Below are 21,980 nucleotides of genomic sequence, written 5' to 3'. Positions count from 1 at the left end.
CTGAACCGATCGGGCCCACATTTTTTGTGGGATCTCGCGTGACCCCAGGGAAGGTTTATGAATGATAAAGATTTTAAAAAATTGTGTTTAAAAGTTTTTTTATTTTTAAAATTTTTTTTAAAATCTTGAAAATCTTTTTTTATAAAATCCGCGAAATTTTTTTCCTTTGTGTTTTTAATTGGAACAATGAGAACATCTTCACAATTGATATAGAAGATGGGCGCGAAGCGCCTTAAAAGTCTAGAATTCTACAATTTATTAATCCCAAAATTTCAGATGCTGTAGTAGCAACAGAACTTAGATAATTTGTAAAACAATATGGGAGATTCTAAAAAGGAGAAACCTGTAAGAAAGACGCGAACATGGGCTTGTATAGGTAAGTTCTTTTAATTGTATTTTTTAAGTCATATTTTTATTATCCTCTTCCTTCTATATAAATACTTTGCTTGCTTGTTTGTTCATCTGTTTGTATCCAAAAAACGTAAACACGGCTGAACTGATTGGGCCCTCACAAAATCCCAGGGGAGGTTAGGGATGTTCAGAAATTAAAATTTTCCCTTCAAAATTAGAATTTTTAAAAATACACAAGAAGAAAATATTGATAAATCCACGAAAAATAATTTGTTATTGTTTTATGATTAAAAAAAAATCGCCACAGATAAAGCAATAATTTAAAGTTAGAATCGAAGATGGGCGCAAAGCGCCCTGGATTAATATATATTTTGTGTTTTTGCAAAATCCATTCTAATATCAAGATACGGCCTTCTTTCAAGAAATAATTTTGTTTTCAATGGTTGCATTACATGAAACCCTTCGTACTTTCTAAACAATAAATAAAATTTACATCAAATCGGGCAAAACGTTCAATGATCTGAATACATTTTAATTTGGTTTGCTTTATGATTTGCAACTGAACTAAGATGGTCGTTTACATATACGACCAAAGTCTCAAATCCCCTTGGCTTTTGGTTCTAAAACGTTTTGTAATTTTATTCAAATAAAACTTATTGTTCTGATAAATATGTAAGATATTGCATAAGAAAACTGAACAATGAAAATGCAGTGAACAAGCAAATTGATCGAATTTACGGGAATCATGCTTACTTGGTCGAGAACAAAATTGAATTATAATTTTTTTTTCTACTTTTTTAATCTATCTACAATCACAAAATAGGATAAGAATGATGGTCATTTTTGCGGATTTTCTTCTGTTTGTTGGAGAATTTTCAAAAAATTGACAAAAACATCTTAAAAACTATAGACAATTGGCAAAAATATAATTAGAGTTGTTAATTTTTCAAACTTAAACATATCAAAGATTAATTTGCAATAGCTATAGTCTAAATTGATATCAATGAAATCTAACTTAATACCTTTATCTGAACCGAGGCCGAATTTAAAGAATTTAAGCCGCGGTTTAATTTTAAGCCACGGCTCAAATTTTAGTGGTTCCACTTAAATTTGTATTTAATTTTTCAAGATTTAAGCCGGCGCTCAATTGAAACCGGTTTTTGGGGGATTGATTTAAATTAATTAAATTCGGACACAGGGAACTTTAGAATTAGATACCCTTGATCCCGATCGCTTAATCTGAATATCCAATTTGGACACTTTTAATGTCTTGCTTAATCCACTCTTTTTGGATATAGTACAGGCAAATCAAAAACCGGTTTTTAAAATTAGGGAGTCCCTTCCGTCTCTGTATTCAAATCTTATTTAAATAAGAGAACTCATTAAATGGCGCGTAAAATTTCAAATTTCCCGACTTCTGGTTTGCCACTCTGATTGGTTGAATTTTATACACTTTTCAGGATTTTGACACATGATTAGGTTAGTCTCAAGATTAAGATAAAAATAGGATCACGCATTCATCTCGATATCCACCATTCTTAAGTTCCCAGCTCTATTAAATCTTTATATCTTACTATTAAAAAACTACTAATCTGATTCAACTATATATAAATATTTTAAAGACCTTCTTTCAGATAATTTGTATTTTTTAATTACGTATTTTAAGTAAAAGTTTATTAACTGGAATATAAGTTTTCTAAACAATGAGTTCCCTCGACAAATTTTACCTGCGTACATCCCTCGCTGCGCACTGGATGTATTGTAGGCAAAATCGGTCTTGGTGAAGAAAAATTCTCTGAACTTCCATTTAAAGTAGTGGCAAATAATTATTTCTAAATGAATTTTGATTAAATCTAGTTTTTGCACTACTAAACATTGCGCATGCGCATTGGTTGATATCAAATGGGGCATTTTTCAAGAGCTAAAACTCCCCCATTTTGTGTATCATTTTTTGGTTTATGTGAGGATTATGAAGTACGAATAGGGTTCAAGGTTATAAACTTGCTTCCGTAATTAAACCCTATTATTTCTTATAAGTCTTTTTCTTTACACACATTTTAATGTTTTTTTTAATTCACACAATTTTTAACTTTACACACTAGTCAACACCTTCAACTTTACACCATCTGTAACTGTACACCGTCTTTAGCTGTACAACATCTATAACTTTACACCGTCTTTAACTTTACACAATCTTTACCTTTACACCATCTTTAACTTAACTCCATCTTCAACTGTACGCTATCTTTTACACCACCTTTAAGTGTACACCATCTTTAATTATACGCCATCTTTAACTGTACACCATTATTAACTGTACACCATCATTAGCTGTACACCATTTTTAACTTTACACCATCTTTAATTGCACACAACCTGATAACTGTACACCATCTTTAAATGCACACAAAATCATACCGAATACATATTTAATTAATCTAAATACATTAGAGATTTTATGACTGAACTCAGAGGAATGAACAGAACTGTAATTCAGTATGTTTTTTTTAAAAAGAGTAATGTTTATGCACAACATTTATAAGGTTTAAATACCATTCCTTAAACAAGCCGCCCCCTCCCCCCGATTTACGTAAAAGTTTGTTTATTAGATTGACCCCCACCACTACTTTATACATATACATCTAAACAGTTTGTTTTTTTTAATCTTTGTGACAGAAACATTAATATTAATTGACATAAAACATTTTTTAAAAAGTGAATATTTACAAATTATCTTTTTTCCATCTCATGAACTAAGTTCGTTTCCCTTTTGTCCATTTGACAGCCCATCTTTTTTTAAATTATATTTTTTGTTTGTTTATTTTCTTGTGGTCTTTAACATTTTTTATCAATTTTGATGGTTATTATATCGTCAACCCAGACCGAAATATATGTTCAGTAAATGTGAAACTTTAATAACATCTACTTTTTTTTACTCTACAGAGGTTGGGTCTATCATCATCACCGAATTTTAAATATATAATTATCGCTGCAGTCACTATTTAAGTAGTTCTCAGAATTTTAAGCTAGATTCCATGGGCCCATAATGAAATTGAGGTCTCATGACTCAAAAACGTGAGCTGCGGCTTTAAGGTTACGCATTGCATTGTGAGCTGTGCGGCTTACAAGCGTTCTCAATAATACCTCAACTATTTACAATAATATATTCTTTAAAATTCGGTGATGGTGATGGACCAAACCTCTGTAGAGTAAAAAAAGTAGATGTTAGTTCCACATTTATTGAAAATTTATTCTTTGGAGGGGGAAAAATAGAGGTAGCGGTTGAACAAGCGGTTGTGACATATAATAGGCAAGCCCTTAAAAAAAGAGTAATATACATTATTGTATTTTTTCGAACTCAACCATACAATTGAACGAATCAAGAATGGTTCAGCTTAAAATGTTAAACTACCTATGGCTAATAAAAGTACAATTTTGTTAAAATTGTTTTAAGATTTTAACGATATGCCTAGAAATAAATTCGTTAAAAAATAATAAAATCTTTTCACATAAAAGAAAAAAATAATGATGATAGCTCTTCACACTCCTCTGCCGCTTTTGTAATTGTAAATTGGCGGCACATTCCAAAGTAGGACTGCAAAGGTTGGCCTAGCTCGGATATTCAAATGTACACTGGTGGGGCTTGTCTTACACATATTTAAGAAGATTTAAGCCTCACGCTCCCTTTCTTTCTAACAATTGGAGCTTTTAGCTGGTACTTTAAAAGTCGTAATTTTCTGTTTAGATTGGTGCATTTTCTGTTTAGATTAGAAAGAACCTGTCAAATCTTTCGTTGGGATGTTTAGAAAGATGAAAATTTCCCTGTATGATAATTGAAGGACTGCAGTTTGGTTTTGGTGAATTATATTGGCGTACAAAGCCTAGGGGTGTCAGAAATGATTTTTTTTGCATATTTTTAAAAACTTCTATAAAACTTTTAAAGTTTTATTTTTGATAAAACTTTTTGTTCTGGATGATTGTAAATATCTATCTAAAACTTTCTTAAACCGGCATATTTTTTCTATATTCATTTAGTTAAGAGTTTGAGTCAAAATAAGTATTAATAAATATTGCTTTATATCGAGTAGATATCCTTAAACATACCGATGTAAAACCTTTTAGAAAGTAGGAAAGATTCTGCAAAAAAAAGTTGCCAAACCAAACAGAATTTTTATTTTGAACAAAAATATTTAGAACTTATATAGAAGCTTTTCTGGGTTGCACTTTACTCTAGTTTTGCATTATTTTCATTTGTGTATAACAGTATAAAAGAGGTTCCGTTGATGGTTTAAAACTAAACAGCTGATGATTCATTGGAGGGAGGAATGGCAAAAACACCAATTTGTAATTCCCAAATCTTTTTATGGAAAGTGATGGAAACAGGGTATACAGAGTGCTTTAGGGTACAGGGTACTACAATGTACTGGGGGGGAGGGGGTACAGAAACCAAACAGAATTTTTTTATTTTAATAAAAAAATATAAGTAAGCACTTATAGGGATGTTTTCTTTATAGTTTTGCACTATTTTCACGGACAAAAAAGCTAGTTTAATACTAATCAGCTGACCACTTAATGGAATCTTTCCTACTCTCTGAAAGGTTTCACATCAATATGTTTAAAGATATTTACTCGATATAAAGCAATATTTATTAATACTTATTTTAACTCAAACTCTTAACTAAATGAATATAGAAAAAATATGCCGGTTTAAGAAAGTTTTAGATAGTTATTTGTAATCATCCAGAACAAAAAGTTTGATCAAAATTAAACTTTTTTAGGTTTATTGGACGTTTTCAAAAAAATGCAAAAAAAATCATTTCTGACACCCCTAGGCTTAGTACGTCAATATAATTCACCAAAACCAAACTGCAGTCCTTCAATTATCATACAGGGAAATTTTCATCTTTCTAAACATCCCAACGAAAGATTTGACAGGTTCTTTTTTGTTTAGATTGGTGCATTTTCTGTTCAGATTACAAATTTTCTGTTTTGATTGGTGCATTTTCTGTTTAGATTAGAAATTTTCTGTTTAGATTGGTACATTTTCAAAAATAAAAATGTCTACATCATTTTCGGGCACAAGTTTTACTATCCTTTTGAGTTGCCATAAAAAATTGGGCCCAATCGGTTCAGCCGTGTTAACGTTTATTGGCAAGCTGCACATTAATTTGGGTTAAAGTAAATGTTCTGAAATAATTTTTTCTCATTGTCTTTTTTGATATGCTTAAATACTACAATTACAATTTATTTTGAATATCTAATTTGAAAACACTCCTTAAACGGGAAAATGGCCGATTTTTCTGCTATCATTGGTATAGGATTTTGCTATTTTTAAAAACAAATTTTTCTTTGACATTTTTAAATATTTTTGGTTTTCATAACTCATACCTTGGGTCATGAGACTGTGAGCTGCCAAAACTATTTTCTGCCCAGGCAATATGGGTCCTTGCCACAAACTCAAATTTCCTTATCCATATATCTTTGTAACTAGATGGTTTAGTTATTTGATATTTCAAACTTTGATTATTTAATACTGTCAACTAGCTTGAGAGCCCATCGTTGCCCAAGGTATTCATAGCTACTCCCGCTGCTTACTCGCGCATGGACGCAAATTACGATAATAGCTGTTTTTCCTATATAAGTGAACCAACTTAAAACCAAGCTAGACATTTTAACATTCCCGTGGTTCTCCCGATTTCAAATCAAGGCAAATCGGTCAAGTGGTTCATGAGTTATGATCAAACAAACAAACTGACAATCGGAGATTACAACTTTTTACTTCTATAGAAGTTTGTATATGAATCATTAAATATTAAAATTTTTATTTGTGTTTCAGGACTGTCCAGTTTGCTAGGGGTAGTGCTAGTTATTGGTGGCATACTTGTGTGTATACTGTTCAAGGATTTTCTAGAAAACATGATCAGAGATCAAATACCATTAAGGAACAATTTTTATCAAAATCATAATTGTTAAGTTCTTAAAAATGTTTTTTTTCCTAAAAAAATTATTTTATTCCGAATCCTTGATCAAAAAATCTTTAGAATTTGTATTTATAAATATTTATAAATGAGTTTTACAAAAGAAACAAATTAGAATAATGCGCAATTACAAACTTATCTTTCGGCGAAGCAGTACTGCATATCAAACTGGTTCTAATACTCAAAAAAATGGATTAAAAGAAAAATATTACCAAATTAGTAATAACAATAACTTTTGACATTTTTGACACTTTTAAGTTTTTAAAATATAAGTTTTTAAAATTTAATTTTTTTAAATTTGAAATGAATTTTGATGATAATTTTCCAAAAATAGGGTTGGAAGCAAAATAACTGATGCTTGGTTGCACCCCCCAGTAAAACCTTTAATGAGGTAAACACTATCTTTATTTTTGTTAATTAAGAATCTTTTTGTGAACGACTTGTTTCGTTTAGCGAAATGAAAAAACATTCGTTTTTATAAAGGACCGGAAAGACACGATTTAAGGATCTTAATCGTTCATTAACGACTTCTAAATCGTTCGTTTGAACGAACTTGAAAAACGATATTTTTTACGAACGATTTTTAGAATGAACTTTTAAAGGAATACGAATAAAATCAGCCTTTAGATCGTTATATTCTAAAAGTTTTAAGTCGTTATTAAAGTCAGATCCTTAGTGGGTAGCCCTGTACAACCTTTTTCGGTACACTTTATTTAGACACTCTGTATATATGTAAATATGATTGTTTGTTAATATATAATATGTTTTTAACGTGACAGGTTACGGTCTGTGAAGATGGGGTCCATGAACATGAAAAACAACAATATTACAGTGTACAGTGTACACAGTCCCATGAACATGAAAAACAACAATATTACAGTGTACAGTGTACACAGTTCCATGAACATGAAAAACAACAATATTACAGTGTACAGTGTACACAGTTCCATGAAAATGAAAAACAACATTACAGTGTACAGTGTACACAGTCCCATGAGCATGAAAAACAACAATATTACAGTGTAAAGTGTACATAGTCTCATGAACATGAAAAACAACAATATTACAGTGTACAGTGTACACAGTTTCATGAACATGAAAAACAACAATATTACAGCGTAAAGTGTACATAGTCTCATGAACATGAAAAACAACAATATTACAGTGTACAGTGTACACAGTTTCATGAACATGAAAAACAACAATATTTCAGTGTAAAGTGTACATAGTCCCATGAACATGAAAAACAACAATATTACAGTGTACAGTGTACATAGTCCCATGAACATGAAAAACAACAATATTACAGTGTACAGTGTACACAGTCCTATGAGCATGAAAAACAACAATATTACAGTGTACAGTGTACACAGTCCCATGAACATGAAAAACAACAATATTACTGTGTACAGTGTACATAGACTCATTTCACTTGAACAGTGGATTTTCAAGTTGCTTCATAACAGCATCAAATACACACAAGATGGCTTAAATGTCGTCATACTATTCCATAGGTTTATGGGCCTCACTGTACAAATATGAACATGTGTCTAAATATCTTAAATCTTCTTGTTTGTTTTAGACGATAGACCACATTTTGAAAAGAAAACCTTTTTTTTTAAAATATGTTTTCATTAAATAGCTAAAGTGATATGAGGCAATGTCTAAATCGTCTTTCCATTAACGGGTGTATTTTTTTAAGTTTCAACATAACTTGTTGATGCTAGTTTTTAAGGTAGGGCCAATAAACGTGACGTGTAAAAAAAAACTAAATAAAATGAATCATCTTTGCACACTTTGGGCAGGATGCACTAAACATAAAACTGTTTCTTTTCACTGAAAAATAGAAAAAGATTTCAAGAAATATTTGGATACACTTTTCATTTATTTTTTGTTTGTTGAAAACATTTATTTAGCAGCGTTGAATGGAATGTTTTGTTCGATTGGATCCTATCCGCTATTAGGACTGAAGAGTCCTAGAGTCATAGAGAATAGAATATATATTAGAGTGGAATTTAGAAAATCCATCGGTATGAATTGTGTCAGTCCCTTTCAGCCTGAAAGGGAGTTCAAAGTGTACAATTCACGTCAATTTTCAGAAATTATATGCAGTAGAGTATATTAATACAGTATTTACCCTGTTAAATAAACTTTATAAAATGAATTAGGGGAAAAAAAAGTTGGGCCATATTTTGATACCAATAATATTTCTAAAATATTGGGTTTCCCTCTTTGATTTATAGAAAATCAAATAATTTTCAAGAAAACTTTTCTATAAAATGATGTTCCAGGGCTCAAAAGGTTATGTAGCATAAATATGTGAAGTACACCTGCAGTATGGAAACAGTACAACAAAATGGCCGTTTTACACTTTTTTCGAGTAAATTCCACTCAAATATATATTCTATTCTCTTTGCCTAAAGTCTATGTACTTTTTAGTCATAGATTTTATTTTATATTTATTTTGCTAGTCATTCTCAGTTTAATATCTAGAACCACAAATCAACTAAATCGTTACAGTTTTATATTTGCTATTCATAACATCGGAACTTCGGATCACGTATATAGTGTTAAGCTAAAACCAGAGGCACATTCAGGGAGGGCTATTGGGGCTCACCCCCCTCCCCCCGGACCAGTGAAGTCTATGACTTTTACGGTGTTTTCAGGTACCAACGTGTTCTGACCCCCCCCCTGCACTGGAAAGAAAAAAATTAAGCCCCCCCTAGACAAATTCATGAATACGCCCCTGGCTACAACATTATAACTCGAAGCCCAACATTTTAAATGAATTTTTTTAGGTTGTATTTTTTCAACACTACGAACCCCGAGGGTTTCTTAAAAGGGGAGAAACCTTTTTTGGTTGAGGTAATTTTATCCTTTTCTTCTACTTTATTTGTATATATCTTAAAGGGACTGTGCATAGATTTAATTTCATGTGATCCTCCATTTATAGAGTGGCATCTTCGATTCCCTTAAAAATTTGATCAGAAAGTTGAAGTATGAGATTACCATGTTTTTTCTTATGCAAATCTGATTATTATTAAGCTTTTTTTTCTCTACAAAAGTGGCGTGCGTATGTTTGTTTCAGAATTAACACTTTCCATACCAAAAAAACGAGGATATCCTCTACCTTATTGTTCTGTTTTCAAGGGTACCATTGTGAATCGGACATGCAGTATTCCCCTCTTTTAATGAAGGGTCACTTGAAATTACAACGTTAGTTCCATTAATACTGTTATTTTATATACATATTTAGTAAACACGATGTCTTGATATGCCCCTGCTCTACGGCTTAGCTAAATTGGTTTTTTCTGCCTGTCTGAATATAGACAGGGTGTCCCAATAAACATGGGAATTTAGTGACGACTTGAAAGTCGTCTTTGATTTTTTAAATTAATGCATGTCAAAGAAAGTAAAAAACAAGGCTGTCCGTCTGACGAGCTTTTCATAAAGCCCGTGTGGGAGCTTATGAGCAGTCTATGTATATCTAGTCTGTGGTTAATATCATGTTTCAGTGTATTGCTGGAGCGTTTAAGATTTGTACCTTTTGAGCTCTTACGTTTGCTCGAAAATAACGGTTATAGTTAGGAGGGTGTCACAAAAAAATTAGTTTGGTAATTTTACAGAAAATTTCCCACAGAAAACAAACGATCAAAGCCAATTGTTTCTATATTTGTTTTGGCGATCCTGAAATAATTTTTTTGGTACTGTCTTCGCATTTAAGAGTTCAACTTTTTTATGTTTTCACAGAATTTTTTTTTGGAACACCCTAAAATCTTATTTAAAGTACTGTCTTTATGTATCTTCAGTGCTGAAAAGCCCGATTAATATAGTAAGACTGGCAACATTAAGGGTTGCCAACAAAGAAAGATGTTGGTTTGGGATGGAGGGGGGGGGGGGTTTGTTTGACATTCACATTGAAAAGGAAACAAAATTTGTTGTTAAAAATCTTTCTATGAATTAATTAATATAATACACTTTTGCTAAATGTTATAATTCATTTAAAGTGTAAAGTAGAAAAAAAATTATATAATTATATATATTTATTCCATTTATAATTTGTATTTTAAATGAAAATATTTATAATATATTGTTTCCCCGGTCAAAGCCGTTACATATATATAACCGTGTCTATAGTAAGAACAAATATATTACTATTAACTAGCTTTAGAACACAGCGTTGCCAGGAGTACTTATAGTTACTCCCACCGTTTACCCGCACTTGGCCGTAAATTACGATTTCAGCTATTTTTAAATATAAAAGTTGGCCCACTTAACCTAGAATCACAAAACTAAGCTAAAACATTCCCGTGGTTCTCCCGATTTTCCCAATCAAAATTTGAGGCAAATCGGTCCAGGGGTTCATGGTTTATGATTGGACATAAAAGCAAACAGACAAACATAGATTACTACTTTATATATATAGATAAGATTAACATTGTGGTAAGCTTATGTATTTTCGGAATTATTTATGATTTTTAGATATTTTTTAAGAAAAAAAATTATAGCAAATTGCAATGTATGGCTCCAAAACACACACAGTAAACAGTGCACAATACTATTGATCTTATAGTAATACGTTTTTGGTCTGCCCTTAGGGTGATTTTTATCTATCTATCTTAGTGTACTTTTCATACTACCATCAGGCTATTGCAACAAATATATAAGCAACCAAGAAAACAGGAAAGATACATGAAATAATGAAGATCGGAATATAAATGATATATAATGATTTATAACTATATGTAAAAAAAAAATTTGTGTTAAACCCATGTTAACAATCTTGTAAATGATGATATACGTAAAATAAATATCTAGATTTTAAAAAGGAATTTATTAGTCCTATTATGTACTGTAATGAACTTTATGTACGGTACGGTATATACTGCCTGTACTGTTCTGTTAGTTTAACTGTACTTTACTGTACAGTATGGTATTTTATGTACTGCAGTGCCATCTCCTGTGCTGTAATGGTTTTCACTTTATGTACTGTACAGATATACTGTTTTTTACTGTTATAATGCACTGTACTCTATTGCACTGAACTGTACTGTACTGTATCGCACTTTACTGTACTGTATTGCATTGTACTGTACTTTATTGCACTGTACTCTACTGAATTTCAGTGTACTTTACTGCACTGTACTGTACTGTAATGTACTGTAAAGTACTGTAATGCAATGTACTGTACTGTACTGCATTGTCTAGATGGGACCGTACACATGGGAGGAAACTATGGAGAAGGTTGGGGTTGTCTGGGGGGAGGATGGATCCACAGTCAAATATTCAGTCAAGAGAACTTATAGGTATGATGATGATGATGATAACAATTGAAAATAATCGGCATACTAATCATCATAAAAAGATAATAATAATTATAAATTTATGTTGCTATTTTTGAAACTAATAATATTGCTGAAGATGATAACAATAAAAATGATAATTATCAATTTCTGATCAATGATGATAACAATAATAATGATAATACCTTAGGTTTCGGCGTGATCTATCAATAGGAGGAGTAGAGGATAGAGTAACCCTACCGAATATACCAATGTTTGTAAGTAACATTTTTTAATAACGATTTGCTCAAAAAACTAATATATTTTTATGAAGGGGGGGTGATTTTTTATTTAAGGTCAAAGCCCAAGTTTCTCTTCAAGTGTGTAACCACATTGTTTAACCCTTTGTGTTCAGGGCCGTATAAACTAAATTGTTTAACCCTTAGTGTTCAGGGCCGTATAAACTAAATTGTTTAACCCTTTGTGTTCAGGGCCGTATAAACTAAATTGTTTAACTCTTTTTGTTCAGGGCCGTATAAACTAAATTTTTTAACCCTTTGTGTTCAGGGCCGTATAAACTAAATTGTTTAACCCTTATGTGTTCAGGGCCGTATAAACTAAATTTTTTAACCCTTTTTGTTCAGGGCCGTATAAAACTAAATTGTTTAACCCAATGTGTTCAGGGCCGTATAAACTGAATTTATTATACTATTTAACCCTATATATATATTCAGGGCAGTATAAACCAGATGAGGTGGGCCGGTAAACTAGTTCAGCAAGCCCTCAGCTCTATGTTGGATATTCTAAAGCAAGAGGTGAAAAAAACATGTTTTTATGAAAGTAAATCGCCGAGTTTTTATTTTCAGCCAAAAAAATTTTCTTTGTTATTTAACCTCCATTGGTTTGTATTTTTTTTTCTGGATTTTGGATTATAAGATGTATATCATTTCACGCACCTCTGACCCTTTAGCAAAAGTAAATTCAACCTAAAGTCTGACCGCGTCAACCTTGTTTTACCGGCTAGTCCTATTGAGTGTCTGCTTTATTTACCCAATGTCCGGGCGATACAGTAAAAACTGGGACCGGAAAGGTTGACCTGGCTCGGAAATTCAAATTAACTACGGCTGCCCGTGAGTTTGAAAACTGTTTATTTGAAAACTGTTCAGAAAGTTTTAGTTATAACCATACGGGGCATTGTTGCATAACGCACAAAATTAACACTTCTCGCAAATGACATTATTTATTTAATTTTTGAGAAATTATAAATTATGTCGCCCTTGATCTATTTATTTATCTATTTAAATATATATCTATCTCAATATCTATCTATCTATATCTATCGATCTATCCATCTTAATATTGCTATCTATATCTAACTATTTATATCTATTTATGTATCTATTTATCTATTTATCAATCTATCTATCTGTCTATCCATCTATCAATCTGTCTATCTATCTATCTATCTTTTTATCTATCTATCTATCTATCTATCTATCTATCTGTAGTTATAGTCCTACTCCAATAAATACTTTAAGACCGGCACCAATCCAGATACAACTCAATCAGGAACTCAAGGTAAGGTTCACACGAATACAAAAGTCAGCATCAATCCGGATGCGACTCAGTCTGTACTCTCAGGTATCTGTCTTACAAGATACAACTCAATTTAATTCCCAATCTATATCTTTCTTTCAAGAAAAAGATTCGAGACGCTTCTCGTTCGCTAGCCAAGAAACAACTACACTCACACCGTAATCAAAGCGGAGTATTATTCCAACTGACGTTTATTTTGAATTCTATGATACAGGTTAAGTTAATAAACGTAATTACAAGTTTTACGTAATTATTTACGAACGTTGATAATTAATAGAATGCGTAGTTAGGTTATTATTATGTACAACTTAGTTCAGTTATACAGATATAGGGTTACACGATATTAATTACATATCTATTTATCAATCTATCTATCCCTCTATCTATCTATCTATCTATTTGTCTGTCTTCAGCTCATGTATATATATATTTTACATCTTCTATCGCTCTATTCATATTTAAATCCATTATTACTAGAAAAATCAAATTCGATTATTTTAGGTGTTTAATTCTACAACAGTCGGAGAAATAGTTTGGGGGTTTGATCATCCTCTGATAAAGCTGGGCAACGATGTGCTCCCTCCAGAAAAAAAACTCCCATTTGACAAATTTGGATTCTTTACTAATGTAAGTAAGCAAATAATAATTTCTTATTTTGGGTCATAAATTTTAATTTTTATCCGTGAATTGTTGAGCAGTTTTGACCTTAATCTGATAAAAAAATACAAAACGAAAAGCCAAATATTTTAGAAAACTATTAAATTAAGTTACTTTTAGTCTTAACATGAAAAATTGGTTTATCATTACAATTAAGAACTTTTTACAGACTTTACTTTATACTAGTTAAAGTGCTTGGCGTTGCCCGCGGAGTTTTAAAAATTTCGAATTTCGAAAATAAATGTTAGATTTTTAATTCCATGAATTTCCTCAAAAATGTCAGCAATTTGGTTCAGTTTTGCCAGCTATAGATAACATCTATGTATACTTTGCTTGTCTGCTTGTCTGTCCTTTTCTATCCGATAAATGTCAAAACGGCTGAACCAATCGGGACATCACGTGACCGCAGGGAAGGTTTATGAATGCTCAGAATTTCAAAAAGTTGTCTCAAAAAATTTTGATTTTGTAAAATTTTGAAAATCTGCGAATTTTTTGTTTTGTTTTTGTTTAATATTATACAAAGGGAAGATGCTCACAGATAGAGCCAAATTCAAAATAAAAGATTTTTGCCAAGCGCCTAAAGTCTAGTTTATATATATATATATATCACGAGGGGAGGGGGTGGTTTGTGGAAGAAAAATGGTACAAAGGGGGGGGGGGTTCTGTTCTCACAGATTGTTATGAAAATCAATAAAAAACTTGAGTGTCTTATAGATAGGTAGAACACAACGTTAAGATTTCTTCAGTATATATTAATGTGTTTCCGTGAAATATTAATATTTTCTAATTTAAGAAATATATTTTCTCTGACACGATATAAGGACTTTTTATTTGCAATTTGTTATTTTTTGTTGAAATATTTCACTTTTAACTGACTCTCTATGCTATAAAAGCATTGTCCGATGATACCCTTGAAACCATATTTGATAAAAAAATGTGGATTGTAACGTCAACCAACTAAAACAACAAAATCATTCACATCTAAATCATACTTGAGCAGATAAAGATTCTTAGGGCACCGTTTTAAATCGGGCATTGCCATCTTTGCATAAACGGTCACTTGAAATTATACGCTTAACAGTCCCTTTAATAATTTTGTTTTATTTAGAGGATCAGACGGAACACTTTTTCACCCCGCCCTGGTGAGGAATGAAACCTTGCACATGTATAACAAGGCACTCTGCCAGTCTCTTCCTTTGGTCTATCAGGAGGACGTTGATCATCATGGAGTTAATACTTACAGGTAACTGGAGTTAATACTTACAGGTCACTGGAGTTAATACTTACAGGTCACTGGAGTTAATATTTGCAGGTCACTGGAGTTAATACTTACAGGTCACTGGAGTTAATACTTACAGGTCACTGGAGTTAATACTTACAGGTCACTGGAGTTAATACTTACAGGTCACTGGAGTTTATACTTACAGATCACTGGAGTTAATACTTACAGGTCACTGGAGTTAATACTTACAGATCACTGGAGTTAATACTAACAGGTCACTGGAGTTAATACATACAGGTCACTGGAGTTAATACTTACAGGTCACTGGAGTTAATACTTACAGATCCCTGGACTTAATACTAACAGGTCACTGGAGTTAATACACACAGGTCACTGGAGTTAATATTCACAGGTCACTGGACTTAATACTAACAGGTCACTGGCTCTCAGAGTAAAGGGAATGTAGACATATTTTCAACTGACACTCAATTTGTGGAGTAATTTCTCTGATGTTGAATGTTACTCTTTTACCATATATGTTTATATAAAGGCATTCATATTTTATTCACAAAACGATTCCTACTGTTAATAATTTTATTTGGAAGCTGTTTTATATTTTTTAAATATTAATACAGTTGGACTTGCGGTCCCAGCTTCCGGCCCCCTGGCCAGTTCCAGTCACAGTGCTGGGCCTCCTAGCTTGTCCTAGCCGCAGCGGTCAGCCCAGAAACGGTCTTAACTTATAACCTAACCCTCAAGTAATACAAAATAAGCAGCTTTCGTAGGTCCGATATTGAAGGTCGAAAAGTTAGAAGTAATTACACAATTTTTGTTTAGATTTGTTCCTCCAAGCAACGTTTTCGGAACTCCAAAAGAGAATCCTAAAAATAAATGTTATTGCAAGGAAGAACCTTGTGCTCCCTCAGGACTCTTCAATGTATCAGCATGTCAGGTAAAGATATCAACATTAACCTTGAATATATCAGTATGTCAGGTATAAATATCAACATTGACCTTGAATTTATCAGTATTTCAGGTATAAATATCAACATTGACCTTGAATATATCAGTATGTCAGGTATAGATATCAACATTAACCTTGAATATATCAGTATGTCAGGTATAATATCAACATTGACCTTGAATATATCAGTATGTCAGGTATAATATCAACATTGACCTTGAATATATCAGTATGTCAGGTAAAGATATCACCATTAACCTTGAATATATCAGTATGTCAGGAATAAATATCAACGTTGACCTTTAATATATCAGCACGTTTGGAATAAATATCGACATTGACCTTTTTTATCAGCACGTCTGGTATAAATATCAACAGAGACCTTGAATATATCATTATGTCAGGAATAAATATCAACATTGACCTTGAATATATCAGTATGTCTGGTATAAATATCAACATTGAACTTTAATGTATCAGCGTATCAGTTATAAAGTTCAGAATTGATTTCAAACTGTTCCTGAAAACATATTGTCTTTTAAATCAATACTCTGAACACTTTATTTTAAACTGTTCAGTTTGGATCTCCAGTCATGCTCTCGTGGCCTCATTTCTACCAAGCTGACCCATCCTTAGTAGATGCAGTAGACGGGCTTAATCCTACAAGAGAGAAACATCAGTTCCAGATGGATTTAGTTCCGGTAATTAGTATTCTTTATTTCCTGTAGGTTGTATTCTTTAGTTCTGGTAGATTGTATTCTTTAGTTCCGGTAGGTTGTATCCTTTAGTTCCGGTAGGTTGTATTATTTAGTTCTGTTAGATTGTATTCTTTAGTTCCGGTAGGTTGTATTCTTTAGTTCTGGTAGGTTGTATTATTAAGTTCCGGTAGGTTGTATTCTTTAGTTCTGGTAGATTGTATTCTTTATTTCCGGTAGGTTGTATTCTTTAGTTCTGGTAGATTGTATTCTTTAGTTCTGGTAGATTGTATTCTTTAGTTCTGGTAGGTTGTATTCTTTAGTTCTGGTAGGTTGTATTATTTAGTTCCGGTAGGTTGTAGTTCAGTAGGTTGTGTTCTTTAGTTTTAGTAAAAAGTATTCTTTTGTTCCGGTTAGTAGTATTCTTTAGTTCCGATCAGTGGTTTGCTTTACTTCCGGTAGGTTGTATCCTTTTGTTCCGGTAGGTTGTATCCTTTAGTTCCAGTAGGTTGCATTCTTTAGTTCCGGTAGGTTGCATTCTTTAGTTCCGGTAGGTTGTATTCTTTAGCTTCGTTAGGTTGTATCTTTAGCTTCGGTAGGTTGTATTCTTTAGTTCCTGTAGGTTGTATTCTTTAGTTTCGGTAGATTGTATCCTTTAGTTTCTGTAGCTTGTATTCTTCAATTTCGGTAGGTTGTATTCTTTAGTTTCAGGAGGTTGTATTCTTTAGTTTTACCAGGTTGTATTCTTTAGTTTCGGTAGGTTGTATTCTTTAGTTTTGGTAGGTTGTATTCTTTAGTTTCAGTAGGTTGTATTCTTTAGTTTCAGTAGGTTGTATTCTTTAGTTGCGGTAGGTTGTATTCTTTAATTTCAGTAGGTTGTATTCTTTAGTTTCAGTAGGTTGTATTCTTTAGTTCTGGTAGGTTGTATTCTTTAGTTCTGGTAGATTGTATTCTTTAGTTCTGGTAGATTGTGTTCTTTAGTTCTGGTAGGTTGTATTCTTACGTTTCGGTAGGTTGTATTCTTTAGTTCTGGTAGGTTGTATTCTTTAGTTCTGGTAGATTGTATTCTTTAGTTCTGGTAGATTGTATTCTTTAGTTCTGGTAGGTTGTATTCTTAGGTTTCGGTAGGTTGTATTCTTTAGTTCTGGTAGGTTGTATTCTTTAGTTTCGGTAGGTTGTGTTGTGTTCTTTACAGATCTTACAGGTTGCAAACTTGCAGGTGGTCTTAAAGGGACCTTTCATTTAAAAATGAAAAAGGGGCATGTCTAACTCTCAACGCGGTACCATGATCTAATCCATATTTTCTTAATCATTTCTAGAGCAAAAACATGTAGGTAACTCTTTTTTGACACAACAATTAAAAATAATCTATTTAAAAAGAGAATATGGCAAATTTCTCATGCATTCTTGACCGGACAAAAGTTGTCATATATAGTGCTGTTGTGAATTTAAAATACCAGTTGGCGAGTGGAGATTCACTTGAGTTAGAGTTAATTGTGGGGGTCATAACGAGTCTTAAACAGGCCTCAACGCACGAAGTTGTTGCAACTGAGCTGACCATACTGCAACGTCGAAATAACGTCACCCCGACGTTGCCGGGATTGTTGGGTATAGCACTGGAAGGGTGTCTTCTAACTGATTTATAGTTGTAATAAGGTGTACTTTTACCGTTTTCTTGTAGAAAATGGGGATTGCAATGCACGCTACGGCTAGGAGTCAGATTAACCTTGTGATGCAAGCTCAGGAACATGTAAAACAGCTGCAGGGGGTCAGAGATATCATTTATCCAATTTTCTGGTTTCAGGTAAGATTCTTTTATTTATTTTTTCTCTTATCCTATTACCAGTGACCTCTTGGCGAGTAATTAAGAAAAAAAACATGTGTAAAAAATTGTTCGCAACATTTTGGAATCTGCTTTCTTTTGAAATAGGCTTTTATAGAAAGATTATCATTTTCAAATCCAACGACTGAAAGTGGTTCTAACAAATAAATTTAAAATAAAAAAATTTATAAATAGGAGACATTCATGTTGTTGAAGGGATAGATGGACGAGGTGGACAGTATAAAACCTCTAAAGCCATGTGTTCATAGAAAAAGTTTTATAAACATTGAACAGACTTTGACAAATCTTTCAAAAAACGTTAAGGGAGGGGGAGTTGGGTCCCAGTATATAAACACGGTAAACTAGAGTTTCCAGTATATAAACACGGTGAACAAAGGTCCTAGTATTTTTACACGGTAAACTAGAGGGATCCTAGTATACAAACAAGGTAAACTAGAGGTCCTAGTTTATAGACAGGGTTAACTAGAGGTCCTAGTATATATACACGGTAAACTAGAGGTCCTAGTATATAAACACAGTAAACTAGAAGTCCCAGTATATATACACGGTAAACTAGAGGTCCTAGTCTATAGACACAGTAAACTAGAGGTCTTAGTATATAGACACGGTAAACTAGAGGTCCTAGTATATAGACACGGTAAACTAGAGATCCTAGTTTATATATACACGGTAAACTAGAGGTCCTAGTATATAGACACAGTAAAATAGAGGTCCTAGTATATAGACACGGTAAACTAGAGGTTCTAGTATATAAACACAGTAAACTAGAGGACCTAGTATATAGACACGGTAAACTAAAGGTCCCAGTATATATACACGGTAAACTAGAGGTCCCAGTATATAAACACAGTAAACCAGAGGTTCTAGTATATAGACACAGTGAACTAGAGGTCCCAGTATATAGACACGGTAAACTAGAGGTCCTAGTATATTTACACAGAAAACTAGAGGTCCCAGTATATAAACACGGTAAACTAGAGGTCCTAGTATATAGACACGGTAAACTAGAGGTCCTAGTATGCAGACACGGTAAACTAGACGTCCTAGTATGCAGACACGGTAAAACTAGAGATTCTAGTATATATACACGGTCCCAGTTAAAAGTACAGTGAGTTAAGAACCGTTTTTTTTTCATTAAATGAAGATTTTTCGTCTTTGCTCCAGTGAATCCCAGATATTTGAATACATAGAAAATTTTGTCTGTACTTTTTTCTAGTTAATTTTACGTGATACAGGGTGTACTTTTTTCAAGTTAATTTTACGTGATACAGTGTGTTCTTTGTTCTTGTTAGTTCTACGTGATATGATTATGTTAAAAAGGCTCGACATTCCTTTCTTCAATATGTGAAATTCCTTTTTCTTAGACTGGCGTGGATGAACTTCCCGAGGACACGGTAAATCTTCTTCAGATGGCTGTGCACGCTCCTGAGCGTGCGCGCAGTATACTTTATCCAATTCTCTTCGCAGTAGGAGCGCTTCTTATCCTTTCTGTTGTTGCTTATCTTGTAAAAAGGTAAAAATCACCTAAAAAAGATAAATAAAGAATAGTATTCAATCCGTCAAAAGAAAACTTTTCTATAATTTTAATAAATTAAAATATGTTTCTGTGAGCTAATTTAGTCTAGTTAATTTTATATTTTCTCTTAAATTACTTGCAGAGGATAAATATCCGTTTTTTCCAATTCCCACATCTTGTGTGAACCTTGGACATTTTATAAAAATTGATTTACCAAATTTTAATGTTTAAAATATCAAATGGTTTTACGAGAAGTAACAAGTTACCAGATTCAGAAATTGTCAACTTAATTTGCAACTAGCAACCAGAAAATGCTCATCATTTCATTTTCATATTTTAGTTTACTTTTGCGAAGAAGCAAAGAAGAAAAGGTCGAAAACGGAGGACATCAGTTACCAGGGAAAACAACCCAAGCTCGAACCCCGCCCCCCGATTATAACGAGTCGGCCTAGTTACGATACCTTTCTATGAAAAGTTAAAGTCCCTAGAAACAGCGAATATTAAATTTGATATAGGTCAAAAGTTGTATGTGAAAATGGTGCTTAATCCATGAAATAAGCTTACTGATTTTTGCGATCATCCATTTATCTGTTCAGATTTCTTTCAAACTAAGAAACACAGATTAATTTCTTGTATTTTGTCGTATGTTGGAATCTGTTACTAAATTTTTTTATTTCAACTTTAGAGGTTTAGGCGGAAAAGTATTGTCAAAGGGACTGTTTTTATCATTTCCAGGAACCCTCTATCTAAAGTAGGAGTATTCCCGAGCAATATATGCTCATAATAAAAAGAAAGTGGCTTGGAGGTGTGTCTTTAGTCCCGGAAAGGATTTTATTTCTTTTAAATAAATGCAAATTTTTGTATTTAATAAGAATTTATTTTATTATAAGGCCATAATATGTTCACCTTATATTTGCATTCAGATAAAAAATCGTCCATGAGATCTAATTTTAAGTTTTTTTTAAAGTGTAAACATAAGGACTACACAACAAGCACATCTAGTTTATCTCAGACTTAAGTTAGCTGAATTGCGCTGTATTGTAAATATACCTATTATTTATGTGAAGTTCTGTTGTACATTGTACATATATACTTCAAAAATACTTTTAATGTTTTTTTTGATGAATAAAATGTTTTATTCCAAATCATTGTGTGTAATAGATAGTACAATTACTTTTAATTAAAAGTAGAATAAAAAGACTACAATTTTTCAATCGATCTTTTTAAGTACACATTAGATACATATACTATTATACAGAGTAAATATTAGTTGATGTAACTTCAATTCTGAATCCTGAATCCTGAACTCTGAACCCTATAAAATCCTGATTCCTGATTCCTGAATCCTGAATCCTGAACTCTGAACCCTATAAAATCCTGAATCCTAAATTCTGAATTCTGAACTCTGAACCCTATAAAATCCTGAATCCTAAATCCTGAATTCTGAACTCTGAACCCTATAAAATCCTGAATCCTAAATCCTGAATCCTGAACTCTGAACCCAATAAAATCCTGAATCCTGAATCCTGAATCCAAAATCCTGAATCATGAACCCTCATTATTTGTTATAATGGCTTTTTTGTATAAACCATGTGACCAATTTGTGAAAAAATGAATCATAGATCAATAACAATACAGATTGAACACTAGAGGTCGTCTTTTCAAGATCTAAGGGGGTTTTTCGTTCACATAACCCTGAGACAAAAGCCCAACGGAGTTCCGTGTAGGCAGCGTTGGATTACAAGATTGAGAGATGAGAACATGCGAGTGACTCCTCTAGGCCTCTGCCCCAGGGTTATTGTAAACGAAAAACCCATAAATTTTGAAAAGACGACAACTAGCTTTCTATCAGTAGTATTACTAATCTATGTGTGTA

At 32.5% G+C, this 21,980-nt stretch overlaps 1 protein-coding gene across 1 annotated transcript; it reads left to right on the top strand.

The window, feature by feature from the left end:
* Positions 1-261: 261 nt before the first annotated feature.
* Positions 262-21,753, top strand: LOC111705471 (scavenger receptor class B member 1). Its single transcript, XM_023478030.1, has 14 exons — positions 262-376; positions 6,188-6,293; positions 6,664-6,720; positions 9,128-9,194; positions 11,538-11,635; positions 11,823-11,889; positions 12,346-12,426; positions 13,709-13,842; positions 14,973-15,107; positions 15,924-16,038; positions 16,629-16,751; positions 18,427-18,549; positions 19,953-20,101; positions 20,445-21,753. Exons 1-14 carry the CDS (start codon positions 319-321, stop codon positions 20,554-20,556), a joined length of 1,425 nt encoding a protein of 474 aa, XP_023333798.1. The 5' UTR covers positions 262-318; the 3' UTR covers positions 20,557-21,753.
* The last annotated feature ends 227 nt before the right edge of the window (positions 21,754-21,980 follow it).

Source organism: Eurytemora carolleeae, unplaced genomic scaffold, assembly GCF_000591075.1.
Source record: "Eurytemora carolleeae unplaced genomic scaffold, Eaff_2.0 scaffold227, whole genome shotgun sequence".
Classification (NCBI taxonomy): domain Eukaryota; kingdom Metazoa; phylum Arthropoda; class Copepoda; order Calanoida; family Temoridae; genus Eurytemora; species Eurytemora carolleeae.
Note: the sequence above shows the minus strand (reverse complement) of the source record. Positions and strands in the feature narration are given on the sequence as shown.

What these genes read in the sequence shown, in the direction of transcription:
- LOC111705471 (XM_023478030.1), top strand. Translation starts at nt 319, where the DNA reads ATGGGAGATTCTAAAAAGGAGAAACCTGTAAGAAAGACGCGAACATGG. An exon ending in CCAGTAAAACCTTTAATGAG is followed by an intron (nt 6,721 to 9,127) that starts GTAAACACTATC and finishes GAATTTTTTTAG; the next exon opens with GTTGTATTTTTTCAACACTA. An exon ending in TCAGTCAAGAGAACTTATAG is followed by an intron (nt 11,636 to 11,822) that starts GTATGATGATGA and finishes ATAATACCTTAG; the next exon opens with GTTTCGGCGTGATCTATCAA.